The sequence below is a fragment of the Drosophila miranda genome, chromosome 4 (assembly GCF_003369915.1).
Source record: "Drosophila miranda strain MSH22 chromosome 4, D.miranda_PacBio2.1, whole genome shotgun sequence".
Classification (NCBI taxonomy): domain Eukaryota; kingdom Metazoa; phylum Arthropoda; class Insecta; order Diptera; family Drosophilidae; genus Drosophila; species Drosophila miranda.
The window spans coordinates 17205683-17230404 of NC_046677.1; the positions used below are offsets into that span (position 1 = coordinate 17205683).

The window sequence follows — 24722 nt, forward strand, 5'->3', positions numbered from 1 at the left end:
CCTGTTTATTTCGCTTTGCCGTTTGCTTCCGCAACTTTATTATAGCTTTTGGCTGAGTTGCAACTGTTTGGCTGTTTGCTTTATGCTTATGAGGGTAAGACCAATGCGTCGTATTAGCCTTGCCGCCAGGCGAGCCGTGGGAGGCGGGGACGCTATAGGCTGGGGCTAGAGCGGAAGCTGGGCTCTCTGAGAGGCATAGCTTTTGTGGATTATGAATTGGTCGTGCCGGGTGTGTGAGAATCGGGGCACTTGCACAAACTGTTGACTAAGATTATTGGCTACTTTAAGTGGCCAGCTCAAATGGGAATAGGAAAGGAATGACACATACACCATACATTTGTAGGGTTTATGAATGTTTGAAGAACCATTCATGGATTTCTTAAATAGCAGCGATGGAAAATAAAACCCCGGTTCCGCACAAATGACGCGGATGGAACTGATTCGCTGTATAAAATTCCCATAATCAAAGGGATACGAATTCGAAATTCGGATAGACATTATATTTTTAATAAGGTATTCTACAATGTTCCCTGCTTTACTTTCAGATAATCTTCATTAATTTTTCGTCTATATCATTGGAACAAATTAAACTTCGTTTATAAAATGTTGCTGATCATTATTCGTAAATGTTTTGTTTTTAATAATTGAATAATATAATAATAACAAAGACTAAATGTGGAATAAACGGCAACATTATTTGTTGTAAATGCCATCATTATGTATGTACTAGTGGACGTAATCGTGCGCCAACCCCCGGCTTACATATCAGACGACTACGATTGCCAAAAACTTTTTTATATAATAGAGATTATTTCACGGTACTTATGTACATACTTGGGGGAAAGGTTTGAAAAGTGGATTAACTTTCTCGGAGCGTCTCTTACAATTTAAAATAAATATAAGATAGGTACATTCCGCCGAATTATTGAATTTATTTAATAAATCAATAATTCATTTAAATGGTACTAAAATGTTTATCCCACCATAACAATCACATTTACTTTACGTTGTCAATTTAAGTGTTTTGAATACCTATGATTTTCTTACTAAACATTGCCAAAGGGTAAAGAGTAAAATAAAATAAAAAGAATAAATACAAATTTGGATACGAATATTTTTAATATAGTTTGGAAATTAATTGAAACCTGAATGTATCCTTGCTAAAACAGTGTACTGGGTAGGAAGGAATAATTAACCCAGACTAATAAATAATGTCCATAAAGTTCTTATTTGAATGGTGATACTACCACAACTTTTCATTTATTCCGCATCGTGAAGATAAATTATTCAGGAAGAATGGCACAAGTGCTTAAAATTATTTCGACACAGAACACTAATAAATGTTTCAAAAGGGAAATACAAAATATTTGTTATTTTTAAGGAATAAAGATTTTAGAATAGTTGAATTATTTCTGTTTTCCAGTCGCTTTTATCATTCTCGTCTGTCAATAACTTTCAATGAATATCCATTTCTTGCACATCAACTCCTCTACAAGTCCAACAATTTTAAAACATTTATTTTTAAAGTCTCACGTAGAAATGAAATCTTTCAAATCCTTGATAGACTGAACACTCATCAATGAGTTTGCTGCGGCGGTGCTCATTCATAAATCGCTCCTTTTTTGAGCTTCGAGTTTGGAGTTTGGAGCAATCAAGCCAGCGGAGCAGACAGGGAAAATATTCAAAATGGCTGACATTTTGTGTACGGGACCGAGAAGTAGAGCCAGAGCCAGAGCCAGCGCCAGACAGGAGGAGAATGTATATGCTCGGGTATATGGCAGGGCAGGAAAATAATGGAAAATGGCCTGGCAACATGATAATAGCATTTCACGCACGACTGAGATTCGCATGCCAGCCCGCGACGTATTCCCATGCCGCCCACTCACATCAGGCCATGTACTGGAGGTGGGAAATCCGGGCTCCTGATTGGTTTGGCCCAGCCAGGTGGCTCGGCCGCCCCGACTCCCGGTCAGGACGCGGCTTGCTACTGTTGCCATCAACCCTCGACCAATGCTGGGTACGGCATTCCGGCACAGCCCGTCCGCATTCCTGGGCCTGCGCAGCTCCCGGCCGGAGAGCTTTTCACCACACGGAGGCCAGTGGGAGCGAGCGAGACGGGCGGGTCGATTATGCTCTGCCAGAGCATAATCTGGACCAGGACATCCATCTGGGCAGACAAGAAAGGCGAATGCGAATGATGTTAGTTTCACTTCGTGCGTTGTCCTGCTGAGGCCAAAGCGAGCTCGGAGCTGCGTTAGTGCTGCATCTGGTATATAGCCCCATGTGTAAAGAGAGAGGGGAATGTGTGTATATATATAGTGAAAATATTCTTAATAATACTACGCAATTATTGAGTGATAATCAGATTGCTGCAATACACGCAAATGTTAATAATTTCCCCTTGGTGACCCCGAAGAACTCCTTCGTAATACCCTTGAAAGGGAAAATTCTTTTCATGCGTTCCCACGCTTCCAGTTTCCAGTGGTCGGAAAATTCCAGTGCATATACTACGCTCCTCCCCCATACCCCTACCCTTCTGCCGTCATTCAACCCTCCAGTTCAGGACGCGACTGAGATAGCTGCTTATATACTCAGCCCACAGCCCACAGCCATCCCCATCCCCATCCCAATCCCCCCACGCCACCTGTCCTGGTCCTGGGACCTTGTATGATCCTCTGCGAGGTCTACGACGCCGCTGAAAGTGACCTGCCTATCACACAGTCTTCAGACAGAGTTGAATTCGGATCGCCATCATCCTCGTCGTCGTAGCCTGCCGCCGGTCTCGTGGTCAACTCTGTCTGAATGTTGTCGTCCCACTTTTTAAGTTTTTAATTAGTTTATTGAAAGTTTTTACTCCCAATTATTTTTTCTCGGGGCGTGTGTTGCTAGAAAATGTGAGAATGACGTCCAGTCATACAACTGAAGTTAAACCCAAAAATCAAATCGGTTATGTAATCGTTACTTCTATTTTTCCATTCCATTCCGTTCCATTTCATTCGCAGCGTATCGTGTTGAGTGTCAAGCTATAGAATCTGTTATCTGTGTACCTTATTTGTGATATCATAACCAAACGCAACAAATAGTTTATAATAATCAACCAATTTTGTTGCCTAATAATAATCATTTAACATAAACGCGACTAACGGAAACTGTGGAACAAGAGGCGATTACATAAGCACGACCAGCGGCGAAATGGATTACGTAACACTCGTGTGGCATGTAAGTAGGCGGAATTCGGAAAGGTCATGAGTACAAAGGGAAAATACCGAGGAAAAAGCAGAGATCACAGATAAGAGTTATGAGCTTACAAAACTGAATGTCAAGAAAAAGGACCTAGGTGTACACTATTTTATCTAGAGGTGTACTGGAACAGGATAAGCTTTTATTACATATTTAAAAAAAAAAAAGAATTGGCTGGCACTACATTAACATTATTTTTTCTGCCGAACACTGATCTAAACTAAACGCAAGGCCAAATTTTTTGAAATTCCTCAAATGGTTTAGATACAAGGGACTTCACGTCCCTAAGATAATTTTCAAGCAATGTGCCTCCCAATTTCCTGTTAATGCAATCAGTTTTAGACCCTCTTCTAGGTCTTTTTGAAAAGGATTCGTTCCAAAAAATCTTCTCAATCTTCTGGCCCACATTTAATGAAGCATGAATTGCAATCAAAATATCTATCAAAGCAAGAAATGCGAACAAAATACTTTTCCGGCTTACCACCACCCCCACATCACCCTCCCACCGCCAGGCCCCACTCACACATAAAAACACAAATAAATTTATGAACATAAGCAGCTTACAACAAATGTGGAAAATGGTGAAGCTCTGCAAGGGCTTTCCTTATCAGCACCAGCACACAAATTGGCGAACAAATTAATAACTGGTACAAATCTCTTTTGCAGGCACTGTGAATGAAGAAGCAACAGCCCACTGCTGAGGAGAGCATCTTCGTACTAGCCAATACGGCGGAAAATCAAAATTAGATGGCGGCCAAGTGAAAATCCCCCTTTCTAGCCGAAGGTTAAGACGTTCAATTATTGCTGGCTTCACAGAAATTAATCGCCAGCCAATTCGCCACGCCCATTGGCACGGTAAGCCGCCGTGAAGTTGGAAGCAAAGTACGGGCATATTTATGCGCACAAGTGATAACCACGGAACGGTCAACGGAGCAGAGCATTCGCTGCGCTAGGAAAGGTACGGCACGGGCACCACAGTGAGCCAAGTGGGAGATCCATAACCGGAGTCAGAACAAGAGTGAGAGCCGGGAGGTTTCGGCCACTGCCACAGCATCACCATGAAGGGCTTGACGGCGTTTAAGGAGAAGGCATCGGGCGTGTTTGGCGGGTGAGTGCAGAACGAATCGAATATGATATGATATGACACTAAACAGCAGGGTTTTGGTACTTCTAAGCGATAAGGCAATTTCTAGTTCAATATAGATTTTTTTTGGGGAGAATTTCTAGAACAAAATTTTCTATGGAATTTTGTAACACTCTGAAAATTACATAAGTACATATAGCAGATAGATTTAGAAAAAGAATTTGAATGGATGATATACTTTACTTATAGTAGAATGAAATTTTCCCGTAACGAGAATTTTTACCCTCTTATATAAATAGAATTATGGTATATACAGAAAAAAGTATGAACAAATTTTGTTCTTGCACTTAACTTTTGTTGACCAGTGTAGAAAGATGACGATGGGCAATATGCCGAGAATGAAATATGATTGCAATCAAATGGACTTTAGAGGGAGAACAAAAAAATAAGAATTTAATTTAACGCAACGCTGATCTCGGTAGAGGTTGGATGAACTTGACCTGGCAGTCCGGGATAATGCAGCACACAATACGCGTATATTCTTGGTGGATATTGGTGCATACCGCCGACTAGCCGGCGTCGCGAAACTTTGGCACGTGTCTGCCCCCGGAAAGTTGTAAAATTATTGGCATGCTTAACAAGTCATTAAAGGGGAGTGACGACTTTCCAGGAGTTCCAGGAGTTCCACGAGCGGTGACAACAAACGCCTCGGCATGCCGGGCCGCTCACCGGCGCCTCAGGAATTCCGTGCACGTTGCCAGCACGTGCCCACACGGAAGCCGTTGACAGCGACGATGACTCCATCACCTTGGTCTCCTCGAATACAATAAAGTAGTGAAGCATATTGGGCAAACACTCGCACACCATTCGGTCGTTCATTCATACATTCATGTGAGGCGTTGGTATGCAATTTTATGGGCACGCCAGGACGGGATAACTGATTTCTCAAGGACCTTGGGCGCAAATTAGAAATTGGAACAATAGGTGGAGTCGCTTTCATTAAGGAATGTGTTGCATGCCAACGAAAGGCTGCAGATGAAATTGATTTTTACGAGCGTTTTATTCATCCGTTGCCGGGATCTGTGGCTGAAGCCCTCAAGGGGCACTCGAGGCGCGCGCGGCGCGAAGAAATTGGAATGCCTCAAGAGGCAAGAGAAAGCTGAATGAGTTCCTTCTCATTGCCAGCGAAAATGAAATTAGAATTGTCATTGAAGACGCGGTCGTGTCGCTGACGTGCCCCCGCCCCAATGACCTCCACCACCATTAGCACCACGAGTACCATAGTATCTCAGTTGTCAAGGCAAACAGAATTCTATACGAGTATATACGAGTGCGTACATCTACCCTATTTTTATCTAATGGCTGCTTAATGGGCGCGCACTTGTGGCCAAGTTAAAGTCAGATGCGAGTTTCCATAAAATGCTGAAAATCCTTCAGCTTTCCGCTCTCCTATTCTCGTCTCTGGCGCCAGTTAGCAGTAATCTATGCGGCGCCAAAGAGTCTACAACATTTTTACTGACAATCAAACCCGCCAAACAAGTGGCTGGAAGAACTTTAGCGCCATGGATAGTTTTTGGCGAGACAGCAAAAATAAGTCAATGATATATGTATGTAAGGATGATTTTCTTAAACTAGACGACGACAGGATGCTCTAACGATAAAGGCAGGGAAACTGGAGGGGTAATGGATTGGTTGTCGAATGATTGTATATGTATATCGTAGATTTTTGATAGAATTCGATTAAGACAGAATATCTTTATAAATCCGACCTTAAATAGCCCATTTAAATCAAATATTGATGCAAATTGATAAGCAGCTGTTGAATTCCAAAGATTTTTGGCTTAGGAAGACCTAAACTGATTCCCAGATAGTCTCTGGCATACCTTAGGAGGGCTTTTGAATGTCTTGAGAATCAGCCGCCGCTTTCGCAACAGCTTTCGTTTCGGCACATAACAAACCTAATGACGGGCATTACACAGCGCTCTCCCTTTCGAAGGGCAGATAAAAATTGCCGCATAAAATTGGCGTCGGACGAGGCGTCCTTAAAGTCGGTCAACGCACAAGACGTCGGAAGGACTTCTCGGCCTCTCTGTGGGGCGGGCTTCCCGGTCCTGCGTGACCAGACGAGGGTAGCTTTAGCGGCAGACAGTTGAGTTATGTGACAGGCGGCGACGACGACGACGACGACGAGAAAGTTATCCACTGTAGTGGCTTGTTTTTGGCTGGTGCCTGCTTATTAGTTTGTAAAGCATACTTCTCGGGAGTTTGTCTGGATATCTATGTAGAAAAATGCCAATAGAGAGGGGATATCCAGAGGTTATCATTCTGGATGTGTCACTTAACCAGTGTTAATGGGAGGGTGGGGTAGACCACCACTATGTCATCTAACAACTGCCATCAATCAGTGAGCGACAAGGTCTTGCACAGTGTTTAAACTGTGTTCGACCCACAAAAGGTCTCGGCGGGGAAATCAAATCGGAAAATACGATTTCAGATTGTCACCTGGTCGAATCAACTTTAAATACTTGAGCCCGCAGCCCTGCTATCACCACTTAATAAAATTGAATTTCTTTCAAACTGAGGGAGCTGCCTCCCTCTGGCAATGCCTTCCCCATTCCTACATTCAATGGAATTCCTTGGGGACGGCACTAAGACGCAGAACAACCACCTTGATCGGGGAGGGTGTCAACCGCTGCCCTAACAAGCAGAGAATGTTTGTCTTTTCACACCCTCTTCCTGACCTGTTGATATGGCCTGTTCCAGTTCTAATTGGCATGAATTATGTCCATCTTTTCGCACGCCCTTTTCCCCTTGCAGCCTCAAGCCGAACATGGAGAAGTTCGAGATATCTCAGAGCTACCACACCGGACACGGCGGGTACGAGGAGATGGAGGGCGGCGAGCGCGAGGGCCACGGACCCGGCGGCGGCCACGCCTACGACGACGACGATGACCGGCCCGACTCGCCCGCCTCGTTTGAGGAGATAGAACGTCCGCCGCTCCGGAAGATCGACAAGTACTGCAAGGCGGAGTGCCCATGCATGCCAGCCCGCTACACCATCGCCACCATGGCCTGCGTGGGTTTCATGATCGCCTTCGGCATGCGCTGCAATATGTCGGCGGCGAAGCTAAAGGGCGAGCACAACGGGGTAAGTAATGCTGGCAATAATTGAGGGACTGCTATACTTTTATATTCATCGAAAATACTCTTGGCCACACTTCTGTAAGTACGCCCGAAGAAACAGGTGTGGGGGCTGGTCTTTGAGCAGAGTTTTGATTAGATGAAATCTGTGAAAATGTCTAGAATGCTTCTTTTTTGGATGTTGATACTTGCGTTTTTCCATATAACTTGAGTAGGCTACACCCAACTCCGAAAAGCTAATGAATGGAGCTACTCGTCTCAGTCGCTTTCAAAAACTTTGTAGCTTAAGCTTACCGTCTGGCAAAAAATTTAAATTGTTGCCTGGAAAGAAAGTAAAATTTTGTTGTTTTGTGTATTCTAAAATCTTACTTCCGCATATATTCGAATGGAATTTTCAATATAAAAGATGCCAAACAATACATTTATGGGAATGAGAGGAAAATTTGCTTCATTTAGCAAAAAGCTGCTGTCAATTAGGGTGTGTGGATGGATACTCAAAATCGCTCAAAAGTCATACAGGAAAAGCCACGCCCACACAAACATACACAGGGAGAAACGCCCTGTATGTGTGCCCTGTATGCCATCCGGCTTGACGCTCGTTAATAAAGGCCCGCGGCACTTTTTAATGACTGCTGCTTTCCCGCTCATAGTTCATATTTTGTCTCTTTCGCGTTATTGCAGACGGTTTTCATGAACTGGACGGTTGCCGTGGAGAGCCATGTGGACTCGTCCTTCTTCTGGGGCTATCTGGTGACGCAGATTCCCGGCGGCTTCATTGCATCCAAGTTTCCGGCCAACAAGATATTCGGCCTGTCCATCGTCAGCTCGGCAACGCTGCATCTGTTCGTGCCCTTTGCCATGACGCTGATGCACGGCCACGTGGTGATTGGTGTGCGCGTGCTGCAAGGACTCTTCGAGGTAAGTAACCAGATTCGATTTCGCCGCAGATCAAAGCCAAGGATTACGATTGCGTGACGTTGCGAAAAGGGAGGGATTGGTCCGGGGATGGGTCTAGATTTTGTCCTATGATAAAGCAAATACATATGTGAAATGAAAACATGTCCTGAGCCCTTAAGAGGGGATATGGGTGGAAGAAAGGGAGAATAACAAAAGAATTTATTTTAATGTGATTTCTTTGTGCCCAAGTCTATCATTTTTCTTTCTGGTTACTCAATTAGAGATGTGGCTGAGGAAAGATTTTTCACGATACGAACGGGAGAAAAGGCTTTTGTACTATTGTACCATTATTTTTACTATTATATATTATGGGAAATTCATCGAATAGAACGTTGTACAGTGGGCTTCGGCCTTTTCAGCTTGCTAAATCATTAATTTCTGAACGAATGAAGATATTTTCATACTAGTAAGCGCTTTTTTGATTTTATATTCTGATATATGTACATATATGTATATTCATTCCCTATGATTTTCGTAGCTATATGGCTCGGCTACTGATGCTGATCAAGAATATATATAATTTATGGAGTCGAAAACACTTTCTTCTGGGTGTGACAGGGTGTCTGTCCACCACATAACTAGTATAATACTATAATCATTGAGAATAAATAGTATAAAAATAGAAACATGTAATCGTACATATAGTGTACTCTATATTCTTTCTCTCTGAAAAAATGGTCAACCTCGAAGGCTCATATTTCCTTAACTACTCGTAAAAATCTCTTTGAAAGCACTGAAAAAGTATCCATAGCGCTCACTCAAAAAATGACCTGTGCCACGTCTTTTCGGCTGATGCCCCACACAGTGCGTTCAGAAGAACGACACTTTATATGACACAAGCCAAAGATAAAAATACATATTTTCGTATCAACGTCGCTAAAATACAATATAAGTCCATTGATTTCCGAATCCCAAACAAAAGATGGACCAAGTCCTATCAGACTGGTTTTCGTTTAGTCTATCCTAGCCAGTCTATTCTCTTGAGAAAACTTTGCCTTTACATCCAGATAAATCTAGTTCCTATTTAATTACCTAGGGTGTAACGTATCCGGCCTGTCACGGCATCTGGCGGTTCTGGGCGCCACCCATGGAACGCTCTCGTTTGGCTACCCTAGCCTTTTCGGGATCCTATGCTGGCGTCGTGGTGGGGCTGCCCCTGTCCGGGCTGCTGGCCGATACCGTGGGCTATCAGGCGCCGTTCTATGCCTACGGGGTGTTTGGGATTATTTGGTACATGTTCTGGATATGGCTATGCTTTGAGAACCCGCGAAAGCATCCGGCCATCAGCATTCCCGAGCTGAAGTACATCGAAAAGTCGCTGGGAGAGTCCGCCCATCCGACGATGCCATCGCTGAAGACGACGCCCTGGCGGGAAATAATGCACTCGATGCCGGTCTATGCCATCATAGTGGCCAACTTCTGTCGATCCTGGAACTTCTACCTGCTGGTCTTGTTCCAATCCTCGTTCCTCAAGCACAAGTTCGGCTTCAAGGTGGAGGAGGCTGGCTTTGTGGGATCCCTGCCTCATCTGATCATGACAACGATTGTGCCGTTCGGCGGTATGCTGGCGGATCATCTGCGAAAGAATGGCATCCTGTCCACCACGAATGTGAGAAAGCTGTTCAACTGCGGTGGGTTTGGGATGGAGGGCCTGTTCTTCCTATTCGTGGCACATTCCTCGACGGCGGTGAGTAATGGGGGATCTAGATTTTCCGGCTGTGTTCTAAGATATTGATTCCAGACGGGAGCCATGTTTGCCTTGACTTGTGGCGTGGCCTTCAGCGGGTTTGCCATATCAGGCTACAACGTCAACCATTTGGATATTGCTCCACGCTATGCGAGTATCTTAATGGGTCTCTCGAACGGTATTGGCACGCTGGCAGGGATCATAGTGCCATACGCACTGGATGGTCTCATACAGGCCAATGTAAGTAGCACGATCTAAAATTTAGATAATCCAGGTTATACATATGAAAATCGTTGTAGCCCACTGGCTGCTGGACCACTGTGTTCACCCTGGCCGCATGTGTTCATCTGGTGGGCTGCACTTTCTACGGCATCTTCGCCTCTGGAGAGCTGCAGCCCTGGGCCGAGCCGCCGGCCGAGGAGCAGCAGGTGTGGGCCCCACCGGCGGGAGCCATCACCAACACGGATCCCAGCCAGGCAGGCATGATGGGCAACTACATGAAGGAGACCTCATTCGTAAGTCGCACGCAGGACTCTAGTGATCTCTAACCCCGACTGCTTTTGTTCTACCTCATCCGTGTAGGGTGCACCCGAGTACAATGAGCAGAGCCAAATGCAGCAATCAAGTTCCATTAGCTATGGCGCCACCGGGCACGTGGCCAACAATCCATTTGCCATGGCCGCCAGTGCCCCCATTGCCGAGGAACCCGCCCCGCCGCCGTACGACGATGTGGCCTACAACTACGACTACACGCAAGGACAACCCCAGCCGGGACAGCCAGGCCAGCCAGGACAGCCGCCGTACGACCCGCAGTCCTACCAGCAGCAATAAAGGAATCACTTTAGTCACTGATATATATCATAGCTCTTAGTTGTAGTTGGAAATTGTTTACCGTTTATCGTTTGTTCTTGGTGTGTCGTTAAAGTTATTCTATCGCATTATACGTTCGGTTTTATTCCAAGAACTGGGGTCGCTAGTCACATAGTTATAAATACGAGACACTACAGCTGAGTAAAGTACTATAAAGGAAACTTGTTCAATCGAATTTTCAGCAAGGAACGCCACAAGCCACACTAACACAAAGAAACTATGTACCTAACAGAGAAACTACATATGCATACATGACATTACATAACAATACCGTTACTCAACGACACTGGAAGGCACTCTCGATCTGTAACTGTAACTGTAACGATCTATAGGTCTTAAGGCACCATCGCTTCCGCGAATTTCTATTTACAAGCTCCAACCGAAAAAACAAAGCAAAAGGGAAAGGGAAATAGTGGATAGGACAGAAGGCATATATAACATTTGTGTATATCATAAACTACATGCATAACCCAGACATGCACCAGGTCTCAAAGAATATTACTATGCATAAACCGATATATATGTATGTATTATGTATATTACTACACTTAATTATAGCTACAAATTGTTGTTAACTATGCAAATATAAAAACTGCAAGTTTTATTACCGTTGACGATATTATCTCTGTGCAAAGATCCGCCCCACAGGGCGCCAGTATCCAGGCCTGAGAACATTTTAATCTTAAAATACAAGAGAAAAACTAAGCAATTGTTGATGTTCGGCACGAATGATATCCATAGTACATACTAACTAATCCGATATTCATATATGGTTATTGTTTCATTGTTTGTTTAACTTACATACTTATAAACACATGTATATGCATTTGAATTTGGAAAACATGAGCAAGGCACGATGTAGGTACTAAAATATATATTTGAGTAGATAGCAGTACGCACATATAACCTCAGACTTGGTCTTCATATACTCGTCACACACTAGCACAGGCAAAGGGTCGATTTCTTATCGTCCAAATAAACAATTTAAAAAAACTTATCATTTTTTTATAGCTGCACATTTTTGTTTAAAAATTGAAATATACTTAGAGCAAATCCGTTGGCAATTTCTTACATCACTTAATTTTTTACAAGAAAAAAAATGACTGCATAAATAAATTACATACAAATGTTGGACTCCATTTTGGCGCTAAGAAATCGACCCTAAAACTGTTAGTAAATTATTAAACATTTAAGAGTTTATTTGGGCTTTATTCACAGAAAAACATTATCAATAAACATATTTGTATTTTTCAATATTCTGCATGGCATAACATTTCACAACATTTTTTATGAAATTTAACTGCTGAAAGAAAAGTCCAAATAAACCCTCAAAACATCACTAATATTAACTAATTAAATTATGCTATATGGATTATCATATACAAACTACACATATTTAGAAAATTGTTTATTGTAAATATGAATTATTATAATAGAAAAATTCAAAAAACTTGCTTTATCATTTAATTTTAAAAAAATGCACCATTTAAATTAATTTTATTTTTTTATTTTTTATTATTTTATGTGTTCTGTTAACTAATGCACATTTTAATTTAATGCACTATTTAAATAGCACTATTTATATATATTTAATTCAGTTATTCAATGCACCAATATTAATTTTTTGTTCTTCTTAAAACCTCCTTTAAATGCACTCACTTTCCAATATCCTTTTCATAACCCTTTACATATTACTATCTAATCGTGTGTGCAGTACTTTAACAACAAATTTACCTAGGAATAAGTATCAAAATATATATATGCCTATATTTAAATGTAACTTAATCAATTTATTCACAATTAAATCACTATGTAATAAATATGTGAAAATTTTCTAACTAAAAGAGTCAATTCTTATACCGTAATTTGTACAGCGCAGCGAATATATATAAACGTATATAATCAAACAAAATTAAAGTATATAAGTAGCACGTAATTATGGAATTTTTAAATCGAACATGGGGATAAATACTTCGTGTTTGATCCATGAAAATGACAACCCCAACTGCTTGTGAAAGTGACAATACCTAGTGAAGTAAGCCTAGTTTATAGTTCATTAGCTATTATTTAAAATTAATTAATGTTCAGTTCTCTTCTGTTTAGATTCGGGCACAAGCTTTGAATGCTTCTCAAAATGTTGGCCCCTTGGGCATATGTGTAATATTAGAGTAATTGCGAACCCATTATGTACATAAAATCATAGAGAAATGCAACTGGAAGTCGTCTATATACTAGCGTAGATATCTTGTCACAGTTTGTCAGAGGAGAGATGAACACTTACGAGGCTCTCACTAGTCATTTGCTCATCTAATCGCATTGAGTTCTGTATCTCATTTTCTGTTTGAGAGATACTCAAGCTCTCGGGGCTGTGTGGACAATAATAGCAGGAGTATGTTAGCCGAAAAGCCACATATGAAAACACTTAATCACAACAACAGACATGACAGTTTGTATATAATACAACCTATATGCATGCATATGTATCTTATTAGCTAAGAGCACTATTAAATGCTTCAGTGAGCAAAATATCCAAGTGTATATAATGCCAAATTTATAGGGAAACCATATTAAACCAATAACTAAATGTTATAGGGGTAAACTATGAATGATAACTATAGCCACATCGTGCCAGAACCGGCTACGTACTTATAGAGCATTTTAACTCCCAGTCGAACATAAATGTTGTATGCAAAAACCGACCTAGGAAACGCTGAGCAGCCATATAAATAAACCATACACTCTCATCGGAAGGGAACAACAATTGACGGACAAGTACCATACATTTGTATATTCCAAACCAGACGTAATATATACGAGTATTATGCATATAAAATATCCATACTATAGATGTAAAAAAAGAAGTCACATTAATTCATGTTAAACAATATAAAAGAATTGTTCGGATGGGATAGGCTATCAATACTGGAACTGTGTATATATATTAAACAAAATAAAACAATGTATTCTTTGTGTTTATTGAGCGTTCTGTATGCAAATTGCTAAAAATTAAATCAAAATCAAATATTTAAGAAACGAATGGAGATCCCTTTTCTGGCAACACCCGCCCATGTTGTATAATTTTAATGGTCGATAAACCGAATTAATATACATATACTTATATACGTACATACATATATACTTCGATGTATGCTCATAACAGAAGAAAACACTTTAATAATACTCATAAAATGTAACTAAAACGATTACAGAAGACTCGAGCACAATAAAAAAGATTTTCGTTTAAGATCCAGCTTTGCAAAATAATTTACCAAATTACCATGTTACTCAAATTTATTTAAAAAACTTATGACACTGAGACCGAGAAAGAAACCCCCTGAATGACATCTGGCTATACGAATTACCATATTTAAACGTCTAAACGAAATCGAAACAAAACAAAATTATACCTTAACAAATGTATTTGGAACTCAATAAAATGAACTTGTTAAGAATTATGCCAACAAACATTGAGTTGAGTGTATTGTGCGTTTATTTCAAACAACTTTCAGCCTACGACTTAATGATTAGATGCATTGATTTGTACAGGGCCCGAAACATTAGGGACTGGATGTCGCCTCTCTCCCAACTCCCAACACCCAGCAAACATGGCGGTGGTCTAAGACTAACAACAAAAATATATAAAATAAATATGATTCGTATATATAGAAAACAAACTATAATCACATGAGTGCTACGGTATAAGAGATGGAAGATGGAAAATGGAAAATGGAAGGTTGCTTCGAAATGGAAACTAGGCAAAATCGATCTTCGATCCATTGTTTCCAAAATTTTGAGATTTCTAAATGAACCGAACTGCGAACAAAAGGCAACAAACGATTTTCACTATCGCCGTACACCCTGGTACTCGCCATTGGAACGCCCCTTGCCTGGAAAACCACGGGCAAATGGTGCTTTTCCATTAGTGGTAACATAGTAGTTGCCTCGAGCTCTGAAAAGTAGTAATACAATTTCTATAGAGATATTTGGGATAATGACGACATGGTTCAGTACTCACTTATGTGAGCAGTGCTCGCCCATCAGAACGTACTCGGAGTCCTTGGGCTCGCACCAGCCTATCAGGTAGGTGAACAAGTTGGGGCACGGACCCGCATAGAAGCCCCGAGTCGTTGTTATGGACTCTATGAAATAGGGGGTGACTTTGGTGTGGTCGCAGGCCAAGGTCTCTGGAAAATCAAATGAAATCAAGGGTTGGGTTGGGTGGGGTGGGGATATCCTTATGGTCTTTGATACTCACGAAACAGTGTGGCAGAGCCCACACAGGCTGGCTGCCTGGTGCCGCCATTCACATAAAAGTCCGCGTGGCCACTGGAATGCCATTGACCGAGTATCCCCGCTCCAGTGTGCATAACATCCACAAAGTTGGCATCGGTCGTATCCAGATCCCTGGAGTTGTTGGCCCCAGCATAGAAGAATATCGTTGGATCCAGGGCTGTGATGCGTCCCAGCTTTCCCTCCTCGGGCTTCAGATAGTTGGCCACCAGTCCGGCTATGTGGGCACCCACGCTGTAGCCGATGAAGTGAAGGTCATCTGGCTGGACCCCGCGCGGATGTCGGGCCAGATACTTGACCAACTGGGAGATGCAGAGGCCGCCGAAGCGGGGAGACCAGTCCATCTGGCTGAGGCAGGGCTCCTTCACCGCGTCGGCGTAGTCCACGATGATGATGTTGTACTCGCCCACGCTGAAGTAGGCCTCCCGCAAGTCTGGACTGGGACTCAGATCGCGACCTCCTCCGAAGCCGTGGATGATTATCTTCGTCTGATGCCGGGGATTGAAGTGAGTGTAGTACAGGGCGTTGGCGTCGAGCACATCGATGAACTCGGGCTGCTCCTGGGTGCCGCGCGTGTACAGGTAGAACTGAATCTTCGGATGCGGACAGCGGTACGGCTTCTGCAGGCAGGATTCCGTCACGTAGACCTGGGTTTGGTTTTGCCCGCCGCCACCGCCGCGGCCACCACGCCGGCATTTTGAGCATCTGTGAGGATGTGAGATGGGAGAAATGGAGTTGAAGTTGCATCTGATGTGGATGTTGGCAAACGGGTTTCACTCTCCGCTACAGCCAGCATTGGTATTACACTTAATTGCATAAGCCGCTGGCTGCGACATTGAATGTTTGCAATTTGGCACGCTGCAAATGTCATGCGATTGCGTTTCTGCCACAGTTGCAGTTGAAGTTGCAGTGGCACTCCACGAGCAATGCCAATCCACGCCGTACAATTGCCTCGCAGGCCGCCAGCAGAAAGTAAAAGTCGGTCCAGCCAGCCAGTCGGACAGAAACGGAAGTAACGATGCCTGCCCGTTGCCTGTTTGCTCTTTGTTTGCATTTGCGTTTGCTGTTTGCGTTTGCGTTTGCTGGGTTTATTTTTGACAAAACGTGCTGCCCATGATATAACTGGAGCTGTCGACTGGATACCGAATGAATATGCGTAATTTATGCGACTGATTCATGGGCGGCCATAAGGAAAACCCATTCCAGATGGGCTTGTCTGGCAGTGCGATTGTCAGGGGATAGGTGTGCGCTTTATGGTTCACAATCTTTCGGAGCTACGAATAAATAGATATTCTATTAATTGGAATCATTTCGCAGTGCTAGTTCCAAAGGAAGTGTGTACTTGTACACCTTTGATATATTTGACTGGAGACCAAAAAGTATATAAAATACAAGAAATGTATCTTGCGATGTTGCGTACCAAAGGAATGATAAGATGTTGATAACTTATATAAAATTATGGTTACATACATATAATATTTTCAACTGAAATGGCTCATCGCTAAGGAGAGCACCTCTCATTTAAGTAATCCTAATCGAAAGCCTAGGTAAATATTGAACTGAAATCAGATACGATTTTAGCTGAAACCCAAACCCCGAACTAGTTCCCATGACGAGCACCTCATTGGAAGCCAATATGAGCCCCCACCTGAGCTCACGGCATGCGTAAGAAGCCCCAGCACTGCGCATTGCATTCAAATGGCCAAATTAAAAATCTAACCAAACTGTTGGAGAATCGACCTTCAGCTGGCGCCGCTGGCTCAGTGGGCGGCAGGCAATTGGCACACTTGTGGTTCGAGTGCCCGTGCATCGAGAGATAACCAAGAGGCAGAGCCAGGCCATGTAACCGGTCTCGGGGACTGTTACAGATGCAGAGTCTTGCGGCTTGGCTGAGCACTGGAAAGACCCGAACATATCATAGCTGCCGTATAGGGCACATACCCCATAGACACAGTGAATGAGCCGCGGAGTTGTTGTTACCATTTCACTTCGATTTCGGTTGCGATGACATGTCTGTGGCATATGCATGGCAGACAAACAGCCGGGCAGATGAATTGAGCATGCAATAGGCGGGGGTTTTACATCAGAGACCGCAGCATAAATCCAATGAACCGCCCACCACCGGACTCCGCCACTTTTCCACGTTTCCACATTAGCAATGGTCTGCACTGCGGTCGTGGTCATGCCTCAATTGTCTTCAACTTTTCTGTTTTCATTTGCTTTTCACAATCGTGTATCTGCAGCTTCGTGAGTTGCTTTTCAAGTGTTATGTAAGCCAAAGACTGACTCCACTGCGTTTTCTTCCCCTATCCTAACCACTTCTGTCCTTTTTCCCATTTTAAAATTACGCATTCCAATTAAATGACTTTTTTGGGCTTTATTTACATCTATTGTTTGGGGAAAACTCGCGTGGAAACCGTGGAAAGTGCACTGCAATTGGGCTGGGATTGTGGTCGAGGGTGTCCAACTAACACAAATCAAGCCAGTGCCAAAACGGAAGCCGGCGCCAAAGCCGGAAGACGAAAACCACAACACGAACTCCTCATCGGCCGCTAAGTGAAAGATGATTTCGGTTTGTTTTGGGGCTCGTCTCTGGGTCTCTCTCTCTCTTTTTACTGGTTTGTTTATGGGTTTTTATGTTTCGCTTGCCATGAGTCACATGCATTGTTTGGCTTTGAGTGTTTTTTGGTGGAGATTATTGGCCAATTGGCTTGAAACCGATACTGGAATTGGGATTTGTGTGCCATAACCTTAAGATTTTAAATTGATTGCTTCGACTGAGCAATCATACAAGTATACTCGTGTTAAAAATTCTTGAAAAATTACCCAACTTTCAATTATACGTTGGCTTCTGTGACCTACTTTATGAATGTGGCCAGTGCTCGGAGTGTGTTCATTAACCTGCAATCTTGAATGATAATTGCCCCGGCATTAACCTGCCTAAAATCCTTCATCCCCTGCCCCTGACCATGGCAATGGCACGCACTCCGGCACTTCGGCACTCCGGCAATGCGCATACGCCCCGTAAGCCGGCCCCAGCAAGACCCTAGCCGGCCAGGGCTGGGAATGTATGGCTATGACACCTTCATCAGCAGCCATATAACTTGGCTGAGTAGTAAATATTGCAACAGCAACCAAGAGTGTCAAGGTGCAGGGTATATAAATATGAATATAAATTAAAGACACGAATTGTGAGAAATTCCAGAGCATTCGGCCAGCAGCATAAACGGTAGCCAATGCCATTAATTAACTTGGCAAGAGACTACCAGAGTCAAGCCGTGATAAACAAAGGCAACATTTGTGCGCGGGATGAGCCGTGACAAAATATGCGTGACGTGACCAATATCAATGGCCGGCAAAGGCAGTAAAAACTTTCAAGTAGTTGTTAGAGCAACAACATTACAAGTGCTTATAAAAAGTGTTTTGGAAATATTTATGCTTTTATATAAACAGTATTTGAGGCAAGGTCAACACGGGATGACTCCGCGGAAAACCAAAAGAAACTCATAAGCATTGTGCAACTGCCCGTGTTTAAAAATAAAAATGAAATTTATGCCCACTGTTTAGGCGGTTAACGCAAATTTTAAGTGTCAACAGCCGCAGCCCCAGCAGCCACAGCAGACGGAGCGGCTAACCGCCAACAGACAACAGCCAACAGCCAACAAATCTACAATGACAGGCCCAAAAGAAAGGCCAGGGCACAAACCAATTCAGGCATGGCCAAAAAATATAGGTTCCAACCAGCACCAGCACCAGCACCAGGGCGAAAGTAAAAGTTTAACGTAAATGTCTGTCTCTCTTTTGGCTGTTTCTTTTCAGATTTCAGATTTCAGTTTCTTTTAGCACTCGTTGCACATACGAACCGGCGAATTCCAGGCGGCAGAGTGTAGCACTAATCAGGAGGAGGAACTGCAGCAGGCCAGATGAACCCACGAGTGCTCTTGGTTTCTTTAACTGCATTTTCTTGGGCTCCTTAGTATTCACTTTGCGTTTGGGCTACTCGCAATTCGCAATTTGATTATATAACCGCACTGAGACGCGGTTCAGCTCTTTACAGGCTATGGGTCAAGGCCTGCAGTATGGTTTCTTGGCTAGCCAAAGGTGTACACTCTTTCACAGGCACCAGCTTGAGAGCTGGTCATTGGACTCGATTTCGATTTCAGTGCACGGCGAGACGACGAAGCTGGCGAGGCATAATTCCGGCTGCCCCAGCAGAAACTGAATCAATTTTTTCTTCACTTCTTTTATATTTTTTGCGGGCACGCGCGGGTGTTTCCAAAGTGATACGAACACTATCTTGGTGCGGTACGGTCGCCGAATCCGAGCGTGTGCGCTCTGCTTGAGCTCTCTCGAGTGATTGCAGCCTGAGTTCGTGTCTTCAGTCTTTCGTGTTAGAGCTTTCCCCAAAATAAGTTGGCCGAAGCTCGCTCTGGAATGAAAGCTTTTTCTGGTATTTTGTGTGGTATTTTTAACGCTTTTTTATTTTAAGCTGGCTGTGAACTGTGAAGCTCTGCCACATCCATTTCCACATCCACCAAGGGTCCCTTGGCAAAGGGGGAAACCTCATGGGTCGTGAGGAAATACGAACCGATGGCGCTGAAAGGGATACATAAGAGAGAACTTAAAGGGAAAGGGGGAAGGCAAATTGTGTGCACATACTTCTCCGAGACAAAGTATCCCATTTGAGTGTTGGGCATGTTCGAGTATTGGTTGCAGCGCTGGGAGAAGAAGTCCAGCCACCCGCCGCAATGCTGGGCCCAGAATCCCTTGCTGGTGGTGATGGACTCCCCGTAGTAGACGGCCGCGCGGTAGTGATTGCAGTTGTAGAAGCGCCAAGAGCTCACGTAGCTGCAGCCCCGCTGGTTCAGCTGATCCAGGTTGGGGTAGAAGTCCGCATGCCCCATCGGCGGCAGCATGGAGAAGAAGAAGGGGTCGGTGTGTATGATGTCCACAAAGTCCGCGTCGCTGGGGTCGAGTTTCTGGCGCAGTGAGGCCTGCATCATGAAGCCAGGCCCAGCTGGGTCCAGGCCAGTGATCCTAGCCAGGGGCTCGTCCACATGGTTGGCCACCATGCCCGCCACCTGAGCCCCCAGACTGAACCCAATCAAGTGTATGTCCTCCCGTTTGTAGATGCCGGCTGTCAAGAGATTGCCTATTAGCTGAGCCAGGCACTCGGACACAATGGGAGCATTGGTGACAGCCCAGGGAAAGTAGCACGGAAAACGCACCAGACTCCCATACTCCACGGAAATGACATGGACGGGCTGCGTTTGCAGCAAGACATCCCGCACCTCCAGATTGGGCGTCAGATCCCGACTGCCGATGAAGCCGTGTATGAGTATTTTTAGGGGTAGACTGGGCTCAAAGAGCTCCGCCTGGGGATCTAGGGGGTCTATTTCCACGGGCTGATCACGGGTGTGGCTGGGAACAGTCTGGCTTGATTATACTTCCTCCAATGCGAAATCCCAACTCACTTTGTGTAGAGCCAAAAGGTAATGCGAGGATTCGGACACTTCTGCTCCGCAAAGACGCACAGTTCGGGCAATAGTCCACGCAGCTCCGTCTCCGCTCCGGTGTATCCAAAGATTAGAAGTGCCAGGAGGAGGTGGCACCCATTCCAGCGATATTCGCTCATTGCAAGTGTCTAAACTGCTCTACGCCCACACTCTAACGCCAATTCTATTAAATTTGCCAGGCCTAACATTGAAAATTGCATAGGAAATGAGGGCCCATATAACGTGCAGGTTTGCTGATAAAAGAGTCAAGGTTTCCAAAAGGGGGGGTAGGGTTAGCCAGTGGGTCAAGGTGGGTGCCGGTGCCGGGCTGGATTCGGTTGGGTTGGGAGCTTTCTGCGGGCAGGTTTAAGCATTAGAAGCTGACATTGAAGTTCCGAGAACGAGGTAGATCAACGAGATGCACAGAGAATATACATGGCTTTAGTGTTGTTGGATAAATATAGTATATCTATGTATATTCGCAGCTGCGGAAGGTACTTGCCTAAATCAACTTTTGGAAAAAGAAAAGACATTAGATTTCTAATAATTATTTGAAATAAACTATATTTAACACTATCCGAGTTTACTTGAGTAATCACAAATGATCCTATGACAAAGGTTCGTCTTCCGCTTGATCCTTCCAAATCAGTTGCTTCTCGAGATCATCCAGATCTGTCTTCAGATGGTTCTCGGGTTCGTCCAACTCGAGGAAGGCCTCCAGCAGCTGTGGTTCAAAGTCATGGTCGACTTCGTTGTGCTCTGGACTCAGCCGAAACTTGGCCAGATGCCTGCTGTTGTCCACGTCCTCCATTTTTCCCAGGGCATAGGGTGTATCGCTGCCTGTCTTAAGGAAGAACGAGCCATTCACGTCCTCTGCGACGTGGTAGCCCATCAGGGCTTGGGGGGCGCGGGTAGAACAGAGTCCGATGAGGTGGACCAACCAACTGGAGCACTGGCGACCCCAGAAACCTACGGTGGAGTTAATGGACTCGGCATAAAAGCGGGGAGCTCTCTCATGGTTGCAGCTCCCGGGATCGGTGGGGTTCTCCTCCATGCAGCCCGGCTGCTGGGGTCCGAAATTGGGGTAGAAGTCTACATGGCCCATTGAACGGAGCATTCCTCGACCCAGAACATCCGTGTGGATGACATCCACGAACTCTGCGTCGCCAGCATCTAAGCGGCGCGTATCACTGCCCAGGATGAAGAGCGGCTTGGCCGGGTCCAGTCCCGTAATCCGCTTCAACTTTCGCTTCAGATGATTGGTGGCCTGACCCGCCACCTGGCCGCCTAGACTGAAACCAATCAGGTGGATCATCTCATTCTGAACTATGCCCCGGTCCACCAGGTTGTTGATGAGCTGCGCCAGACATTTGCTGACTAGAGGAACGTTTTGCACCGCCTGAACATAGCAGGGATAGCGCACCAGGGGTCCATAGTCAATGGAGATCACATAGACATCCTCGTGGTCGAGCAGCACTGGCCGGATGAAGGAATTCGGGGCAAAGTCTCGATAGCCCGTGTATCCATGGATGAGTATCTTCAGAGGGCGCGGAGGCTGAAAGTCCCAGGGATTGAGATCGAGCGGATCCAGCAGGATAGGACTATCCCGAGTTGATCTAAAGTAGACGTCTCTGAGTGGGTGCAGAAATAGCGGCAGCGACAGCTACTTACTTGGAGTACAGCCAGAAGGTAACATTTTTATTGGGACACTCTCCACGCATCACAAAGCAGGCCGGGTCGAACAGTCCGACCAGAGGATTGCCTTCCCCCAACCAAACGAATGCTGTTCAAAGAGTCCTAATAAATGGAGGTTCATCCGAATCCGATTGCCCGACTTACCCAGCAGGGAGAGCCACGCCATAAGCAGCATTGCGCCAAAATTTCTAAGACCGACTGTGTTCCCGCCATCGAAAGTTGGTGCTATTTAAAGGCAACCGATTATCTAGTTCCGCGATCTGGCTAGAGCCAATTGATTCCGGCGGCGGCATATATAAGCACCCACACAGGTGGAAAGCAGTAGGCGTGTGCCTAAACAACTACAATTGGTGTCAAAAGAGAACGAAAGTTGTCGGCACTCGCGTGGACTTCGAGACGGCTCAATTAGAAAATTCGATCCAAAAATGTACTTTTCGCATAAAATAACAAAGTATATACAAGAATATGAAGTCACTAAAGTTTGGCTTCCCACTTCCTAGCAGTTCGACTCTTTTTCTAGTTCTTGACCGCCGTCCAATGGCTTGTATCGAGCTCCACGTGTAAGCCGACTCACTCTGCGTTCCTCGATAGCTGGTTCTTGTGTGGTGGCACCAGCTCTAATGGCAGGTTTCTGAAAAAATTTCAGTATGTCCGACTGCCAGCCCTGGGACAAGAAGATTCCGGAGGCAACGGCGAGGGCCAGAAGGAAGCGGGCCAGGTAGAAGGCCTGACAACGCATCCAGTAGGCAAAATGTGGGGTATGGCGCACCAGGTATTGATTGTTGGACATCAGGAGGTCGTGGGAAATGTAACCGCACACAGTATTGAGCGCGATGAGCATCGGAACCCAGATCTGCACCATCATCAACTCCACCAGGCCCATGATGACGATCAGCTCCAGCAGCAGTAGGAACATTTGTTGCGATCGAGTCGATGCCACCGAGCTGATCCAGACAGGCCGCCATTGAGTTACCAAGGAGAGCAAGGACACAGCCACCAGCAAGGAAGCTGCGTTCGGCACGAGCATCGTGACTTTGTTATTGAGGTTCGAAATGACGCTCAGATTGCTCAAGTGCATAATCGCACCGACGCCAACAATGCACAAGTTCTCTACTCGATGGCTTTCCATGGTTTAGAATTTGGAATCTTTAAAATTTCGAAAACACTTTTTATGATTTTGTGTTTTGTATACTTTTTCTAGCGTGTGAGTCTAAATGGGAAATGAGGTAGCTCATAGAAAATGGGAAACTCCCAGCCTACTCAACAAATGTTGGACAAAAGAGTCTTTAAAGAGGGAAGCAATTCGAGCCTCGGATCTTCTAGAAAAGGTTCTGTCTCCTGTCAGTTGGATTACGGGGTTACAGGATGAATCTTGGAGCCGGAACTTATTGGCAGTGGAACCAGCGGCGGCTTTGCAGATGGAAGACGTTTGTCGTCGTCGGAATTGATTAATAACAACAGATCGACAGTTTCACTGTAGACAGGCTACGATACAAATTTGAACAATCGAAGCTGGCTATGCATATTCCGTAGTTAATAGTGTGCTGTTTATTAGTTTTGTAAATTGTACATTTGTAAATTTCTTCACTGCGAATCCACCAAACCGGTCAAGAAGATGTCCATCGACGATACCAGCTCGATGTCAGTGCATTTAGTTATATTGCCGAACTGCAGGAGGAATACAAGTTCAAAGTGACCTGCTCCTTTGTGGAACTATAACAGGAGCAGTTCTTTGATGTTTTCTCGCCGAAAGAGCGAGTACGGCCGCCGTGGACATTCGCGAGATGCAGAAGCAGAAAGTGATGACCGGTCTCACCGAATTAGAGGTCAATTCTGCCCGTGACGTTACCGGTCATCTATTGCGTGGCTCTGCCGGTCGGCCAACAAACGACATCATCTCGTTCTCATGTCTTTTTCACGCTCACCGTGGTTTTAAGCAAGCTGAAAGGCACACAGTTCTGTGGAATTGCATTCTCCCCTTCATCCATTGCGATCTTCAGCCTTCCTGCCACCTCCAAGTTTAGCCTAGGGGATATGCCTATTACGATGGGCGATCATAATAATTTGTTTGTTTTACTTATGATCCACAATCAATACCATACCCAAACACCAACAGGAGTGGAACTGGAGAATGCCTCTTTCCGTAGAATGAGGCTCGCAAGAACTTGTGTCCGACAAAGAGAAGACGAACTATGACGCGCCGTCTGAGAATTTCATCTCTACTTAAATTTTGACTAACTAAAATTTGAGAATTAAATTTTTT

General features: G+C 44.5%; 4 protein-coding genes across 5 annotated transcripts; 1 reads left to right on the forward strand and 3 right to left on the reverse strand.

Moving 5' to 3' along the window:
- The first annotated feature begins 2184 nt into the window (after positions 1–2184).
- Positions 2185–14444, forward strand: LOC108164163 (vesicular glutamate transporter 1). 2 transcript variants are annotated; one of them, XM_017299771.2, is made up of 9 exons: positions 2185–2269; positions 3003–3219; positions 3907–4348; positions 7142–7472; positions 8147–8383; positions 9459–10109; positions 10164–10349; positions 10409–10624; positions 10692–14444. In XM_017299771.2, the coding sequence occupies exons 3-9, from the start codon at positions 4299–4301 to the stop codon at positions 10938–10940; spliced, it is 1920 nt and encodes a 639-aa protein (XP_017155260.2). In that variant the 5' UTR covers positions 2185–2269; positions 3003–3219; positions 3907–4298; the 3' UTR covers positions 10941–14444. The 2 variants fall into 2 exon arrangements, with proteins under 2 accessions (XP_017155260.2, XP_017155259.2); XM_017299770.2 differs by lacking the exon at positions 2185–2269 and adding an exon at positions 2696–2894.
- Positions 13958–16065, reverse strand: LOC108164237 (pancreatic triacylglycerol lipase). Its single transcript, XM_033392970.1, is given in 5 exon segments — positions 13958–14928; positions 14995–15163; positions 15235–15936; positions 15939–15974; positions 16047–16065. Coding segments are annotated over 5 exon segments (1032 nt in total). The 3' UTR covers positions 13958–14822.
- Positions 16066–19753: 3688 nt separating this feature from the next.
- On the reverse strand, positions 19754–20935 carry LOC108161166 (pancreatic triacylglycerol lipase). The gene is made up of 3 exons (XM_033392973.1): positions 20744–20935; positions 19929–20690; positions 19754–19865 (listed from the first exon to the last, which is right to left on the reverse strand). Exons 1-3 carry the CDS (start codon positions 20902–20904, stop codon positions 19754–19756), a joined length of 1035 nt encoding a protein of 344 aa, XP_033248864.1. The 5' UTR covers positions 20905–20935.
- Positions 20936–21309: 374 nt separating this feature from the next.
- Positions 21310–22771, reverse strand: LOC108163947 (pancreatic triacylglycerol lipase). The gene is made up of 3 exons (XM_017299487.2): positions 22604–22771; positions 22436–22547; positions 21310–22380 (listed from the first exon to the last, which is right to left on the reverse strand). The coding sequence occupies exons 1-3, from the start codon at positions 22632–22634 to the stop codon at positions 21372–21374; spliced, it is 1152 nt and encodes a 383-aa protein (XP_017154976.2). The 5' UTR covers positions 22635–22771; the 3' UTR covers positions 21310–21371.
- Between the last annotated feature and the right edge of the window lie 1951 nt (positions 22772–24722).

Excerpts from the sequence above, each read along its gene's own strand:
- LOC108163947 (XM_017299487.2), bottom strand. The coding sequence starts at position 22,634 with ATGCTGCTTATGGCGTGGCTCTCCCTGCTGG. Across the intron at positions 22,548-22,603 it reads GGCGTGGCTCTCCCTGCTGG|CATTCGTTTGGTTGGGGGAA; the intron begins GTAAGTCGGGCA and ends CTCTTTGAACAG. Across the intron at positions 22,381-22,435 it reads ACCTTCTGGCTGTACTCCAA|ATCAACTCGGGATAGTCCTA; the intron begins GTAAGTAGCTGT and ends CGTCTACTTTAG.
- LOC108161166 (XM_033392973.1), bottom strand. The coding sequence starts at position 20,904 with ATGAGCGAATATCGCTGGAATGGGTGCCACCTCCTCCTGGCACTTCTA. Across the intron at positions 20,691-20,743 it reads ACCTTTTGGCTCTACACAAA|CCACACCCGTGATCAGCCCG; the intron begins GTGAGTTGGGAT and ends GACTGTTCCCAG. Across the intron at positions 19,866-19,928 it reads GGATACTTTGTCTCGGAGAA|CGCCATCGGTTCGTATTTCC; the intron begins GTATGTGCACAC and ends TATCCCTTTCAG.
- LOC108164163 (XM_017299771.2), top strand. The coding sequence starts at position 4,299 with ATGAAGGGCTTGACGGCGTTTAAGGAGAAGGCATCGGGCGTGTTTGGC. Across the intron at positions 10,350-10,408 it reads ATGGTCTCATACAGGCCAAT|CCCACTGGCTGCTGGACCAC; the intron begins GTAAGTAGCACG and ends AAATCGTTGTAG. Across the intron at positions 10,625-10,691 it reads ACATGAAGGAGACCTCATTC|GGTGCACCCGAGTACAATGA; the intron begins GTAAGTCGCACG and ends TCATCCGTGTAG.